Below are 15,373 nucleotides of genomic sequence, written 5' to 3' on the forward strand. Positions count from 1 at the left end.
TGCTGTTACCTCACCAGTCCCTCTGCCTTAATTCCCCATCTTATCTCTCTTTTTTCTTTTCTTTCTTTCCTTTTTTTTTTTTTTTTTAATCTTTTTGGTACTGGGGATTGAATTCAGGGGCACTCACCACTGAGCCACACCCCAGCCCTATTTTGTTTTTTAGAGTCAGGGTCTCACTTGGGTCCTGCCTCCCTCCGCCTGCCGCCCGGCTTCCCTCCCCAGAACTGCTCCCTCTGGACCCGCCCCTGCCATTCACCCCGCCTACCACCTTCCTCGGCTGCCCCGCGGGAGGCCCCGCCGCACACTCCATCTCACCCGCTCTCCGCAGGCCGACGCCCAGTTTCCCCAATGCTGCCGACTCGAAAACGAGGCGGGGACGGGGACGTTTCCACACCGGGTCACATGGCTGAAACCTGACCCCACAGGAAGCGCCTCTGCTCTGGACCGGCCCTGGCTGCCGAGCGCGGGGCAGGCGCGCCTCCACCCGGGCTCCGGCACTCTGTCGGGGGCAGGTCGGGCACTCGGGCAGGGAGGCCGAGCTCAGGGGCGCGGCCTCCGCCCGCCCAGCCGGGCAGCGGGGAGCGAGGCAGGGGTGGGGGAGGGCTTGGGTAGGAACAGTGCCGCCTTCGCCAGCCAGGATCAGCTCAGGCTCGTCTCCGGCTTCGGGTGTGGGCGCCAAACCTCTAGGCGCTTTCCCGCTGTCACCGAGGTGACAACCAAGTACTCCACAAGCCCGAAGAGCAACCAAAATGACTGGCGCCGGAAGTCCCGCCCCGCGTGTTGCGCACGCACGTCAGTGACGCTGCGTAAGCTTTCATTGGGCCAGTCGCTGCGACCTCCGCTAGGACTTCTGGGTAGTGGAGTTTGCACACCGCTGCCCGTCTCCTTTCAGTGATTTGGCCACGCCTTGTTTGCTAAAGGCCGGTGGCACTGGTGGGACCCTGAGAAGTGGGGTTCCAGTGCTGCAAAAATAGGAAGCTTTTTCTTAAAGGCGACATATCAAGTTGTCTTGGAGTGTAGGAGTCTGACAGAAATTTTAGAAACCCATTATTTCAGACTCTGAAGCATAAGATCCTAAAAGACTACTTATCTAAAGGGATACACTACGCCATAAAGGGACTCCACATCCTCTAAAGTTTTTGGTTGTCTTGTTGCTTTTCAAATACATGTAGAGGTAAGCTTTTGGAGTTATTTCATAGTTTCAAGGGGACGAAGTGTATATATACCTCAGTTGTGATGCGTGTGCAGGACTGTAGGTTTAGTCTCCACCGCTAATATAAAAATAATAACAGTAACAATAATCTTCAATATGTTTGGCCTAGGAGAAGAAAGACAGACTAGCAGTGGGAATGTGGAGGAGGGATGATAAGATGTACTGATGTGAATTGAAAGGGCAAAAGTGTGTTTGATTCCAAGAGCAAACATCCTTCCTGGCTGTACAGTCAGTGATTGTCTTCCTACCTAGGGAACAACAGTTTTATTCAAATAATGTATAATTATTTAATATCTAAAATAGTTTCAAGCTATTTTAATACTCTCAAACTAAAAGTGAGAGAACTGATCACTGTGCTATTTCCTGCCAAAACAATGTGTGCTGTTTGTGTAGTAGAAGCACATGTGCAAAGCATGATTATTAACCCCGAGAAAAGGTGTGAGATTCCATCATTTTATCTTGCTGAAAAGTGGTTTTCATTTCATTTTTAAATGCCACACTATCTGCACGTTGTTAAAATTCGGAAAACACTTGTGAAATGGAAGTTACCAAGAGCCATTTTTAATGATTGTGTAGTTATTCAAAACTAGTTCTAGAGAGTAATATCTATTCAGTATGAAGAGCTCAGTAAAGTTGGAGAGAACTAAGTCAAGAAATCAGAAAATTAATCTGAGCCTGTTACTGTACAGAAACATTTGCCACACTCATGTTTTAATGTGATACCTTTTCTTCTCCTCTTCCCCTTCTCCTTGAACCTGTCTGTCTGTCTCCCCCAACCACATACTGAGGATTGAACTCTGGGCCACTTTACCACCTAAATATACCCCCAGTTCTTTTGAGACAGGGTCTTGCTAGGTTGCTGAGGCTGGTCTTGAACTTGCAATGCCTCAGCCTAGAAGGTCACTGGGATTACAGGCATGCACAGAATGCCTGACTCTTTTTTCATTTTTCATTAACTGTTTGGTGGAAGAAGTGGATAATAAATTGAGAGACTTGTCACAGGTTAAAATGCAGTGATGAGTATTTACTGCTTTATCAAATGTAGTATGTAATGTTTCAGGCACAATAGTAGATGCACTGAACACATTGGGTGTAGGGTTTCCAGTTTCTCTGTTTACAGAACTGCTTTCTTAGATTCAGAATTTTTTAAAAAAAATATTTATTCTTAAGTTTTTTTTTAGGTGGACACAATATCTTTATTTTACATTTATGTGGTGCTGAGGATCAAACCCAGTGCCTCGTGCATGCTAGGTGAACACTCTACCACTGAGCCATAACCCCAGGTCCCTTAGATTCAGAATTTGTTTACTTGGCATTCATTAATCACAGGACCAAACAGTTTTTTCCTCTCTCTTGCATGTATTTTTAAATGCCACACTATCTGCATATTGTTGAAATTCGGAAAACACTTGTGAAAAGGAAGCTACCAAAAGCCATTTTTAATGATTGTGTAGTTATTGTGTATGCAGAACTCATACTGTAGTCCCCCAAAGTGACCTGGCTCCCTGATCACCGAGCCGCAATAGCCATTGTTGAGGCAATGGTGAAAGAGTGGAGCAGTGGCTAGGGTGGGGTGGAGGGAGGGCGGCAAGAATGGGCTGCACTGCCTGTGAAGCCTGCCCTTCTGGCCCAGGCCTGAGGCATGTGAGCAAGGCCAAGACAAGCCAGGGTACACCAAACCGTCACACCACTGTGGGCCAGCCTGGCCCCAGTGCAAATGCCTACTTCACACAGCACTGCACCACAGACCTCAAACTGTGGCTTCCTGATGAGCATCAGGAAAGTGGAAGTTGGGTAGACCTGAATGGAGACTGGAGGACGAACAAGTCTTTTTTTTTTTTTTCAAACTCTCACTAGTATAAATTTGGGCAATGGCCATTGACCCAAGTTCTATATAAACGTCTAGACCAGCACAAGCAGCAACCCCTCTCACCTTGTGAGAGCTCTCTTCTCATATGAATAAATCCTAATATTTTACATTCATTCTTCCTCATCTGTAAATGTCATTCTTCAAATCCACAAGAACCCACAAAGAAGAAATTGGCAGTGAGTTTCTGGGTCTGCTGCAACACAGAAAAGCATAGCCTGACATTAAGAGCCACAATACACCCCTGAATGGCAGCGAGGAACTGCAGTGAAGGCTTTGCCAGATGTGACCCTTAGAGCTGATGCTGGCAGGATCCCCTGCCTTGATTAGCTCTGAACACAACAGGCTTTCTCAGCTGTAGAAGCCAGCAGATTGTGCAGACCAGACATACCTGTAGAAGTGGAGAGACTCTAGTTTCAAAACCACAAACCCTAACCTGCACATTCTCTTCCTGCCCAATGGGGATGTTCCTCACCTAATTATTCCTTATACTTTACACAAAACTCATAGTCCCCATTACTTTATTCTTGTCTTCCTCTCTTTCTACACACACCTTCTCCTTTCATGGGCTCCCTGACTCCATTTGTGTGGTTGCTGAGTGTGCCCTTCTACTTCAATATCTGTAATAGAAACTTTGTATCTTGTGCATCCTGATTATTGAAGGAGTGCTTTCAGTCTGAAAGATCCCAAGTTAAAACACTAATATAAGATCCTAAAAAAAGAAAAAAGTGTGGGTTAGGGCAGTAGTGAACTGGCAGAATATAGGACTTCATAGTTTCTGTGGAATATTTTAGCCAACTGGACAATACCCCCCAAATAGATTAAAACAAGTGTTGACCACATCTGTGACCCTACCATTTTTATTCTAGGATTTTGCCCAGGTAAGTGAATAAAATACCATCTGACAACTTGGTTACAGGTGACACTGTAAAAAGTACATTTCCTTACCTATTCAATTACCTTTTTGAGTTCACCTTTGTGAATTAATACGAGAGTCTCAATTTAGTCAGAAGTCTTGCACTGATACCTCTTAGGGAAAATAACTTAGGCAATGCCATTTTAGAACATACCCATCCTAGAACAACTGTCACCCCACAGTCACTCTGATCCAGAACAAGTCAGCCTGATCTAAACCCCAGACAATACCCTTTAACAAGAATTGTTATCTGGGACTAAAACTTGAGAAACACCCTGTTCAAAATGGAACAGTGAATACCACAAAGAATGATGGTGACAACTGTGGTTGTTCTGGTTACTGGTGGGGTCAATTGGTCACTTGGCTACCTCAGTCGTCGGGGGTAGACATGGAGTCAATACCCAGGCACCAGGGGCTGGTGAGAAGCTGGCTGGTAACAAACCTCAGTCGATGTCCAGCAGCCCGTTTATTTTTGGAACGCATACGATTGTTATAGGGTACGAGTGGGGCATGCCTGTCAATCATAGATAAGCAGGATAATATTCATAAGCCAATCACCTTATGCCTAATGTAGCTGCACTATCAGGAAGCTCTAAATATTGCTGTCATGGTGGAAAGCAGTCTGGAAGGGTCTTTGTCCCTAGGGGAGGGTGCCAAGTCTGGGCTGGCACAGAATCACAAGCCACCACACACCTTGTAGATTCAAACAGCAATCCTTTATTCCCGAACTCACACCGGCCTCTACAAACACGTTCTGGTGAAATCTCCAATAATCCGCCGCCCCCAATTCACCTACTCCAAGAGGCTTTTTCCAAATCCCATTTGAATCTCACGAGAACTCAACGGGAACAAGCAGCAGGAACACCCTAATCCCAGCAGCAATAATCTTCAACCTCCAACTTCCCTAAAACCCGCAATGTCTCAGACCGGGAACGCCTTAAACTCAAGGAGCGGGAAACTTCCTCAAACCTGATCATCTCTAAACCCGGATCCGCCCTGGTCTTTGAGCAGGGTCACCTTTCTCAAACACACATGCAAGGTCACAGCAAATTTCCAAGGCAAGTCCATTTAACATGGGGTACGCTGGCAAGGAAATATCGATGCGTTATTCCTACTTGGCAATGGCCCTCAGCAGGAGGGGGCCTTTTGAGTCAGGGGTTTCAAGCCCTGAAGCTCCCGACTATTGGTTCCTGGCCTGGTAGTTTGGCAACGCTAACCACCAGTGCTGAGGATGTGGTTTCACTTATGGCTTGCTAGAGCAGTGCACCCCTTCCTGCAGGTGTTCCTCTCAGGCTTGAACAAGCATAGATTTTTCAAGCACTCCAAGCTGCTCATAGCTGCTAGCTGCAAACCAAAAGTTATTCCAACAGACAACCATAAGAACCCTTCCCTGTGACTCCAAAGCAGTAGCCATACTGCAAAAAATTCCCAATCCCCTATAACTTCCCTCAGCTATATGTGGAAGACAAGCTCCAGGCTACACTGGGAACCCGTGATGCAGGTTTGTCCCCCAAAAAACTGTTATTATTGAACCACCTCTCCTATATCCCTCTGTACCTCCTTTGTTCAGTTCTTTCTTTACTGGGCCTGGGAACTTAACAGTATAAGGCCATTCTTTACCCCAGCCCTCTTCTTGGCTCTAGATGTGAACATTTACTCCAACATGAACTCCTGATATGAGTTTTCACCCTTGCCAGAGACTCAAACCAATAGGAATGTCCAATATTGAATATGAACCTAAAGACCACTCTTTATTTCACAAATACCCTGTGTCACGAATTTTGTTGCAGTGACACAAAGCTAATACAAACAGAAAAAAAAAATCCATAAAGAATCACGTAATTTGGACTTGACTAAAAACTTCTCTGCTAAAGACATGTTTTAAAAAAGTGTCCTTGATTTGTCATTAGGAGATTGCAAACTATACAATGATATAACACTATACATCTATTTGAATGGCTAAAATTTAAGTTGGCAGTTTAAAAACTAAATATACTCTTAATATGTGATCCAACAAATTATGCTCCTTGACATGTACCTAAATGAGTTGAAAACTTATGTCCACACATAAACTACACACAAAAGTTTGTAGCAGATTTATTCATAATTGTCAAATCTCGAAAGCAACTAATATGTCTTTCAATAAGTGAATGGATAAACAAACTGTGGCCCATCTATACAATAAAGTATTACTTCAAAACTTGAACATAAATCTACGCAGTAGCTTTATTTGTAACAGCCCCAAACTGGAAACAACCCAAACATCCATTAACAACACAATGGATTTGAAAATGTGTCATAGAGTGCAATACTGCTCAGCAATACAAACTACTGATGCATGCAACAAGATGGATTAATCTCAAAATAGTGAAAAAAGCCCTCATTCTCAAAAAAAAATTACCATTCCATTTATGAAATCCTACAAAATGCTTGCTTACTGTTGTTAATATGGAAGAGTTAGGAAGAACTGGTAGGATTATAGAGATAAAAGGAATACTTTTTTGTGTTGGACATATCAGTAACTTGATTATGACTGTTTCACAGCTGTATGTGCATGCTATAGCAGCACACGTTTTATACTTTACATATTTGCAATGTATTGCATGTAATCATACCCTGATAAAGCCATTAAAAACAATACATTCCCTCATAGAAATCTCTATCAAGCATCCTTCATGGAAAACCAGATCTGCCAATTGTTTTGTGCTGGTGGGATCAGAGAAACCCTATCCTATCTGTGGTCCCCACCTATGCAGTGATGGCCATAAGGTCAATAGCTGGGGTGGAGGGTACAGAAATCCACAAACTTTATTTACTCTGATAGTAGCTTTGGCCACAGGAAATAATATCAATATCTAAAAAGATTCAGAATTTCCATACATCCTCATCCTACACAGCCATACTCATGGGTATTTGTGGGCAACCAGTCAGAATGTACAAATCTTTTGATTGCCAGTCCTATCCACTCCAGTATTTCATTGTTTCTATACTAATTATTACTCCTGCCTTACCCTGTATGTTTTAACAGTAAATGCACTTGCCTGTGAGATGCTGGATATAAGATACTGGCCCCTGTAGAGGTTCAAGACATGGTAATCCTTCAACATGTGAGATGCTGGAGAATGTGACATTTAAGGAACCTGACTCATGTTACTTTTAGGAGCATGAGAGATAATCATACCAATTATTCCTTCCTCAGAATGAACAATGGGATTACAAGAAATCCTTGCATCCAGAGCAAAGAACCAGAGCACATAAAACTCTTCAGTCTTTACTAGCAGGCCAACGGCAACAGCACACATACAGTAAACTAGACTGAGAACCATTCTCTGCACTCCTGTGGTCCCCCCTGAGGCAAATATAAGTTGTGCACACAAAAAGTGTTCCTCTCTTCATGTTGGCGGGAGCCAATTTTTTTTTTTTCAATTCACTTCACAAAGTAAACAAAGCAAAAAGAATGACATAAAGTGCCTTTATAGCTGCATAAAACAGTAGAATGGAACAGGTAGTTGCAACATTTTGTGACTTGGCAGTAGGAAAAATAAGTCATGGCTATTGTGTTCACAGCCAACACTGTTGCATCAAGGGAAAATTTGTCTCAAAATGCTCAGCAGACCCTAGCTCAGACCTTAACAGTGAGGGGAGAAATGAGGTCCCTCAATGGACCAGAACACTCATGATTTCCTGTAGGGAACAGGAGAGCAAGAAGAGATTGCCTTCCTTGGGCAGAATGGTGGGATTATCCATAGACTTGGTGGCAATATGATGGCTTCTGCCACAGGTACTGGCAGTGATGTTAACTCTGTAGTCACGAACAGTTTAGAAACTCCTATACACCTCAGGAAAAGATCATGCATATGTGTGCCTACTGGAAATCTCACCAGAGTAGATGTAACAATGTACAAGGTTCATATGCAGGCTGATGATTCTCTCACAAAAGAAACTCAGAGATTTTATTTGATGTGTGCACTATTACTTGAAAAAGGAAATAGCAAATTTTCTGCATTTGTAAGACCTCCCTCTAATGTGACATTTTTGCTGCTAAACAAATTTAAGAACTACAGCTAAACAGTCACCAAAACTGTTGCACACAGGGCCTTTCCCCAATGTGAACTTTCTGGTGTCTCACAAGATGGGAGCTTCTGCTATACGCTTTCCCACATTCACTGCAGACATAAGGCTTTTCTCCAGTGTGAACTCTTTGGTGGAGAATGAGGCTAGAGTTACGGCTAAAAAATTTCCCACATTCACTACATTCATAAGGTCTTGCTCCAGTGTGAACTTTCTTGTGTTGAACAAGGTGAGAGCTACTAATGTAGGCCTTCCCACATTCATTACACACATAAGGCCTTGCTCCAGTATGAACTCGCTGATGTAGAATGAGGCTGGAATTGTGGCTAAAGCATTTTCCACATTCACTGCACTCATAAGGCTTTGCTCCAGTGTGAACTCTCTGGTGTACAATGAGATTGGAGCTATGTCTAAAGAATTTCCCACATTCTCCACACTCATAAGGTCTTTCTCCAGTGTGGATTTTCTGATGCTTCACAAGTGTGTCTTTACGGCTGAAGGCTTTCCCACACTGACTACACTCATAAGGTCTTGCTCCAGTGTGAATTATCTGGTGCTGAATAAGTGTATCTTTGCAGCTGAAGGCTTTGCCACATTTGCTGCACACATAAGACTTTGCTCCTGTGTGAACTCTCTGATGTTTAATGAGGCTGGATTTATGGCCAAAGAATTTCCCACATTCAGTGCATTCATATGGCCTTGCCCCAGTATGAATTCTCCAGTGCTCAATAAGGTGAGAGCTTTGACTAAAGAATTTCCCACATTCACTGCACTCGTAAGGCCTTTCTCCAGTATGAAATCTCTGGTGCTGAACAAGTGTGTCTTTACGACTGAAAGCTTTCCCACATTCACTGCACTGAAAAGGTCTTTCTCCAGTGTGGACTCTCTGGTGCTGAACAAGTGTGTCTTTGCGGCTAAAGGTTTTCCCACATTCACTGCATGTGTAATGCTGTTTTTCAGTGTGAAATTTCTGGTGCATTTTTAGGTGGGACAAGTGAACAAAGGCTTTTCCACACTCTTTACACACAAAAGATGTTTCTCCACTGTAAGTTTTTCTGCGATTAAAAAGAATTGACTTGTCCTTGAATACATCTCCATATGGTAGGCATCTCAAGGGTCTCCCCTCAGTATGAGTTATCTGTTTGTCAAAAAAAGTGAAGGTGTCCAGGAAGGTTTTTTGATTGTCTCTCCAATTGTGAACCATCTGTTGATCATGGTCTCCTTGGTGTTTCCTGATACTGGAACTCTGTGAGAGAGGCTTCATGTATTCAGTCCTTTTGTATGGACACAATCCACTGTGCTTGGGCTGGTGCTGAAAGAAGCCAAAGCTATCTGGCAAGTTTATCCCTTCTTCCCTGCATGAAAAGAGTGTCCCTGGTGTGTAGAGTGTACAGGTCTTCATAAATGATGTCCTTCCATCATCCCCTCGGAAGGGATTCTCTATAGACTGTAGCTTCTGGTGCTGGTATAATTTTTCACTAAACAAGAATCCTCTCTCACATGGCCCACACATGTGCAGTTTTTCCACAGGGCATGATCCCTGGTGTTCATCCAGGTGCAAAATGTCTTTCAAGAGTGGGACACCCATAAAACATGGGTAGGCTTTCTGGATGAAGAGATCTGACTCAGGATGTCTTATCTCCAACTGTCTTTCTACTGAAATGCTCTGCTCAAAAAGTGCCTTCTCATTATCTGCATCACACCAACAACCTGAAAGCAAAGAAATGCTGGTGAAGACCATGTTGACTTTGGTGGAAAACAGTAACTCCATTAGAAGAAAAAGTCAAATTGGCTTATTGGAGGAACCAGGGAGCCAGGATCAGGTGGGCAAGGACCACTTGACTTTACAAGTCACAGAATAGAGGATCCTTAATGATGAGCAAAGACCTAATGATGGCATATGGGAGAGAGAGTCGAAGGAAGGTATCTAATTCACTCCTCTGCAAAAGGGTTTCAGCAGGGCTCTGGCTGCTAGTGTTAAGTAGACACACCCTGCACCGAAGGATGTCTGGGACAAGAAAAATCTGACTCCAGTACTAGTTTATTCTCAAGGACTATTCAATGTGCACAACTTATGACATGTTAAGATATGCCAGTGTCATACAGCATTTCAGAGGGAGTGACACATGGAGGCCACAAAGGAGGGGAAATAACCAAGGGATGGTTGAAAAAAATGATAAGCGGACAAAGTACCAAGAAAAACAGGCTCAATAGGGATCAGAACATAACAATTCAAGGTGAATCTGAATCCAGCTCCCTTTTGAGGGGTGGGCATGTCTCCAACAGTTCTCTTTTACTATAACTGAAGCAAATTTGGCTCAACCAGACATCCAGAGTCTTCTGCCCCTATGCCACTGGGCACTATACAGGATCTAGAAAAGAAAAGTTGCAAGGAAACAAAGAGAAAGTGACCAGCCCAGGTCAGCCCACCCTACAGAGAAGTAAACAAAATGTAAAAACAAACCCTGAAACCCAAGGGGAATTTGTCAAAACAGTCCAGTTACCACTTAGTACCTCTAATTGGGGTAACAGAATTCCAGAAAAAAAATGGTCCCAGTTATAGCACCTGCCACAAGGTAGGCTCAGAGGCAGACAGCTAATACACCTGTCAGGGCAGAAGTGACTCCATCCACCTGAAATGTACCTGGTTTATCTCAAGCTATTATCAAAGACATCAGCCACATTTCTGCTGTAACAGCACCAGGTTCCAGTCGTAGAGCTCCACATACCATTCTAATGGTTTTGTGTATAGCATGCTAGAAAACCACAGGGGAAAATTAGATTACGGTTACTCATGTGATCATGGTAGTTATAATTCAAGATGGCTTCAGTCAAGTCAAGCTGAATCCCTTTCAACTCATCTGAACTGAATCTTACAATCTCACATGCCTCTCTCTTCTGCATGTTGCATGTATCACCTATAGAAAGTAACATTTATCAGCCTTGTATATCACCTACACAAGGGACAGGATCAGAGCAGATGTTAATTTGAGCTTTATTAGAGTAGATAAGAGTAGACAGTCATAGGGTAATTGTTTAAAAGTTTTTGCAATATCTGGCAATACTGCTATCAGTTTATTCCCAAGTAGCCAGAGTTCCTGCAACTTGAATATGCTATCCTCTACTTTTCATTGCATTAATAGCTGAGAAGAAAAGCAGGACTCATAGACAGCAAGGGGGTCCAATCCCCTATCACTCAGGTCCTTCCTCACTTTCTTCCTCTCAGGGATTCCAATTTCTTGCATCCCATTCTGGTAATGAGACAACAGCTCACACATGAGTTTCCTTTCAGTAATTTGCCACAAGCTGCAGAAATCACCAGGCTATGGTTTTTAGATTAATAATGTGGTCTTCCACTTTTTCAGCCAAATAATAGGCTAAGAGAGGGGTAGATACATATCTCTTTCAAGCTGTAAATCTTGCAATTTCTTTGCTTTCCCTTTCACAGCCAGCTGGACATCAGTGGCCAACTGAAAAGCCCACAGCAATGGCCAATATGCTGTAGCAGAAATACAGTCTCCCCTTACTGCAGTGGGATAAATAGCATTCAACAAATACCTGTACCACACCCAGAAGCATTTCTGGGTTGTCCCTGTGTACAAATAGTGGCCCACAAACATCTAACAATGGGTCACCCCTCCCACACAGGGACAGATGGCCAATCTGAGATTCCCACTAAGAATTTTTCTCTTCCCTATTTTCTTGGTCTCCAGGCTGGCATACAAACAACTCTGGAAAAATCCAATCCCAGCATATGAGAAAAATCTGCAAAGTGCCATTAAACTCCCCACTTCCCCCGTCCCCGCAAAAAAAAAAAAAAAAAAAAAAAAAAAAAAAAAAAGGTAAATGAATCCAGAAATGGACAGAGTTCAATTTATTGGGGACTTAATTACAGCAGCGTAGCAGACAGTAGCAAGTCAAGAGGATATTTGCAACTTATAGAGGAAGGGGGCTTATATAGAAATCAGGACAAAAATTACTTCATTTAAGATAAATGTATCCTAAATTATCTCCAGCTGGTATTAAAGACAGCAGTCCAATTCCTGGTGCTGCCAATTCGAGGGTCAGGTCATAAGGCTATGTACCACTCTAATGGCTATTTTTAGTGTGCTGAGAAAGGAAACTATGTGGACAAACACATCAGGACAAACACTATGTGGTGAAGTTATTGTGGTGAAGACTCAAGAGGGCTGTAGCCAGGTGAAGCTAAATCCCTACACATAGCCACATCTCAGAAAAGGTCAGCTAGAGGATGATGCAGAACCTGTGAAATACAGGTGGCAGAGCAGAGGGCAACAGGGACAGTAAGTGTTCAAGGTGTGTCAAATCCTTTGAAGACTAAAAGAACCCTGAATCCCCATAGTCTTGTAGACTATGTAAAGTGGTGTGGAGACTGCTCAAGAAATACCATCCACTCTGGTAACCCAGGAAGCGAGGGTGGGCTAGGGGTGTAGCTCACTGGTAGATCACTTCCTTAGCACAACCACAAGGCCCTGGGTTTGATAGCCAGTAATGGAAAAAAAAAAGTGGTGGTGGGGATGTGTGGAAAATTCATTGATATGACAGCATACAAGTGCTATCTCCAGGGGAGAATCAATTCAAGGACAATGGGATAAGCATAATGTTCTATGGAAATCCTCAAAGATGGCTGAAAGTGATTCCTACTACTTATTGGTAATTTGACCCTCATGTAAGCCTCTTCCCTTCATTATAAGCTGCACTGACTGATTTATAAAGAGAATATAGAAGAAGAAGAAACAGAATGTCACTTTTAAGATGAAGTTACAATACTGGATTTCCATCCCAGGTGCTTTCTCTTGCTCACTTGCTCTCAGAGAAGTCAGCTTCCATGATATGAGGTACACTAGGAGGTCTTAGGCCAACAGACAGCAAGAAACTCATGCTCTCAGTTCAAGAAGGGACAAACTTGGGCTAGGGATATAGTTCAGTGGTACAGTGCCTGCTTTGCATGCATAAGGCCCTGGGTTCAATCCTCAGTACTGCCTCCCCACCAAAAAAAGAAGATGAGGGGCAAGCTTGTAAGTAGAATCTTCCCAAGGAAGGCCTTTAGATGACACTCAGCTCTGGCTGACAACTTCACTGAAATCTCACACAGAGACTCTGAGCCAAAAACACCCACATAAACTGTGACCAAGATATCTGAGGCACTAAACTAACACATAGTAGTTCTCATTGTGATAAGCCTCTAAATTTTGGAGTAATTTGCCATGTAACAATACATAATTAAAATAGGAACTTACCAAGTGCGGCCACCAGTGCAAAATTCTCCAACATCACATCACGATACAGGAATTTCTGAGCCTCTTCAAGGAGTTCCCACTCCTCCCAGGAGAAGTATACAAATACATCCTCGAAGGTCACACAGCCCTAGCATGATGAGGAGAGTTGAGCCCTCAGGCAGCATCTCTCCCCAGAGTCCCCCAGTTTATCCACTCACATAACACACAGCACTTGGTCCCTCTCCTGGCCAGTCTCCCTTGAACCCCTTAGTGCCTGCTCCTCGTGTCTTTTTCACCACTAGGTCCAAACCTGAGCATAACCAGGCAAGTGTGAAGATGCTGCCTAACTATGGGCCTGGCATGAAGCGCGCCACTCAACTGACAACCAGTACTGCTTTATCCATACCATGGGTGCCAGACACAACCTAACCTCTGTTCAACCTTCTCCCAGAAGCCACCAATACTAGAGCTGGAAGACTGTTAGTTCACATTCCTTCCAATACGTACATCAGTCTTAGGATCAACCTGGCTCACATCTGGGACACCCAGCACCGCAACTCCTGACCCATACCATCTCCATGGCATTCCTCCCAAGCCAACATAAATATGTACCACTGCCACCAAGGCACCTAAGCAACAGACTCACCTCTCCATCCTCACTTTCATCTTTCTTATTTGCTAACTGCACTGCTACCATGACTTGAAGATATTCCCAAAGCTCTACATATTGGCTGTTGCCTTTGAAATTTCTAAAACAGAAACCCTCCCCAGAAATAAAAACCTGGATATCCAGCTTGGTAATTCCACCAGGGAGTCCTAGAGACTCCTTAAACATGGTAGAATGTCTGATATAAACACAAAAATCACTGCAAGAACTTCTCCATCTCAGATGACAGCACATTCATCACTCTACCAAATAAAGCACAACAAAAGAAACCTTGGATCACCCATGACAGTTAACTTTCTCTACTTCACCCTTCACATCAAAAAAACCTGCTGCAATACTTCAAACACAGATAAGAAGTTCACCAACTTCTTTCACCTCTTCATCCACAACTCTGTCAGATGTCATCAATAATATTACAGTAGACTCCTCCCTCATGCCCAGTCAGTTCTCAATCTGAAAGGCAGAAGGAACTGTTTAAATCTGAGTTTCATCATCTCATCTGCTCCAAATCTCCCATGGCCCTCACACTCACAAGAGAGGCCCAGTTTTGCAACCTAATATTCCTCTCACCCCGACCTATGCTTTCTGTTCCCAATAGATATACTAGAGCAGTGGTTCCTTCAGCATTCCCAATTCAATCTTCTGTCCAAGCGTTTGCACAGGCCACTTCCTGGGTCTAATACGCCTTTCCATGTGTCTTCCCACTGACTACCAGTAGTGGGATCTTCTCCATAAACACCTGGTCTGGATTCAGGACCTCCGGCTAGAAATGACACCCATGCAGGGCGCTTAGACTTCACTGTAGACAGGGCGGCTGAAGAGTCCTACGATATCAAGGCCCCCTCAGAAAACCTCATGAGTCTACGTGAACACAGACACATCTCCCCAGCGCACCGGCCACACCGTCAACGCGCACGACACCGCTGCCCCAGGCTCCGTCGGTCTTCCCGCCAACACCCGCACTCCTCACTCTGCGCCAGAGGAAGCCTGCGGAGCCGGCCCGGAGCACTGTCGTCTCCACACGGACCGCTTCGCGGCTCCCGCCCCTCGGGAGAGCAGCGGGGCTCCTCGAGCTGCCACTCAAGGCCAGACACGGAGGCCCTGCTGGCTCCGCACCAGGGACCTGCGCCTGGAACCTTCCAACTCGTCCTCACGCCCCGCGTCTCGACCCGCGGCTCCCGGGCCGTGGGAACCCTGCATCTCGTCGCACTGCCAGGTCGACGCTACATTCGGGGCGAAGCGTCCGGCACACACCACCGATTCCCGGGTCAGCGAGGGCCCGAGGGACGCTCTATTCACCTGCGCCGCGTCCATCAGCCCGGACGCCGCCACGGGAGGAGGGACCGGGTAGCGACACGCGGGCGAACACAGCGGATCCCGCTAGACCCCAGCCTCCGCC

The 15,373-nt window shown here is 44.5% G+C and overlaps 1 protein-coding gene across 1 annotated transcript; it reads right to left on the bottom strand.

Annotated features, from left to right (window-relative positions):
- Positions 1-6,030: 6,030 nt before the first annotated feature.
- On the bottom strand, positions 6,031-15,373 carry Znf304 (zinc finger protein 304). The gene is made up of 3 exons (XM_026381667.2): positions 15,274-15,373; positions 13,329-13,455; positions 6,031-9,777 (listed from the first exon to the last, which is right to left on the bottom strand). Exons 1-3 carry the CDS (start codon positions 15,286-15,288, stop codon positions 8,069-8,071), a joined length of 1,851 nt encoding a protein of 616 aa, XP_026237452.1. The 5' UTR covers positions 15,289-15,373; the 3' UTR covers positions 6,031-8,068.

The sequence above is a fragment of the Urocitellus parryii genome, chromosome 15 (genome assembly GCF_045843805.1).
Source record: "Urocitellus parryii isolate mUroPar1 chromosome 15, mUroPar1.hap1, whole genome shotgun sequence".
NCBI lineage: Eukaryota > Metazoa > Chordata > Mammalia > Rodentia > Sciuridae > Urocitellus > Urocitellus parryii.

Bases quoted from the DNA above. Each gene is read 5' to 3' on its own strand.
- Znf304 (XM_026381667.2), bottom strand. The intron at 9,778-13,328 runs GTAAGTTCCTAT...CTTTGCTTTCAG, and splicing joins TGCACTGGTGGCCGCACTTG to GTTGTTGGTGTGATGCAGAT.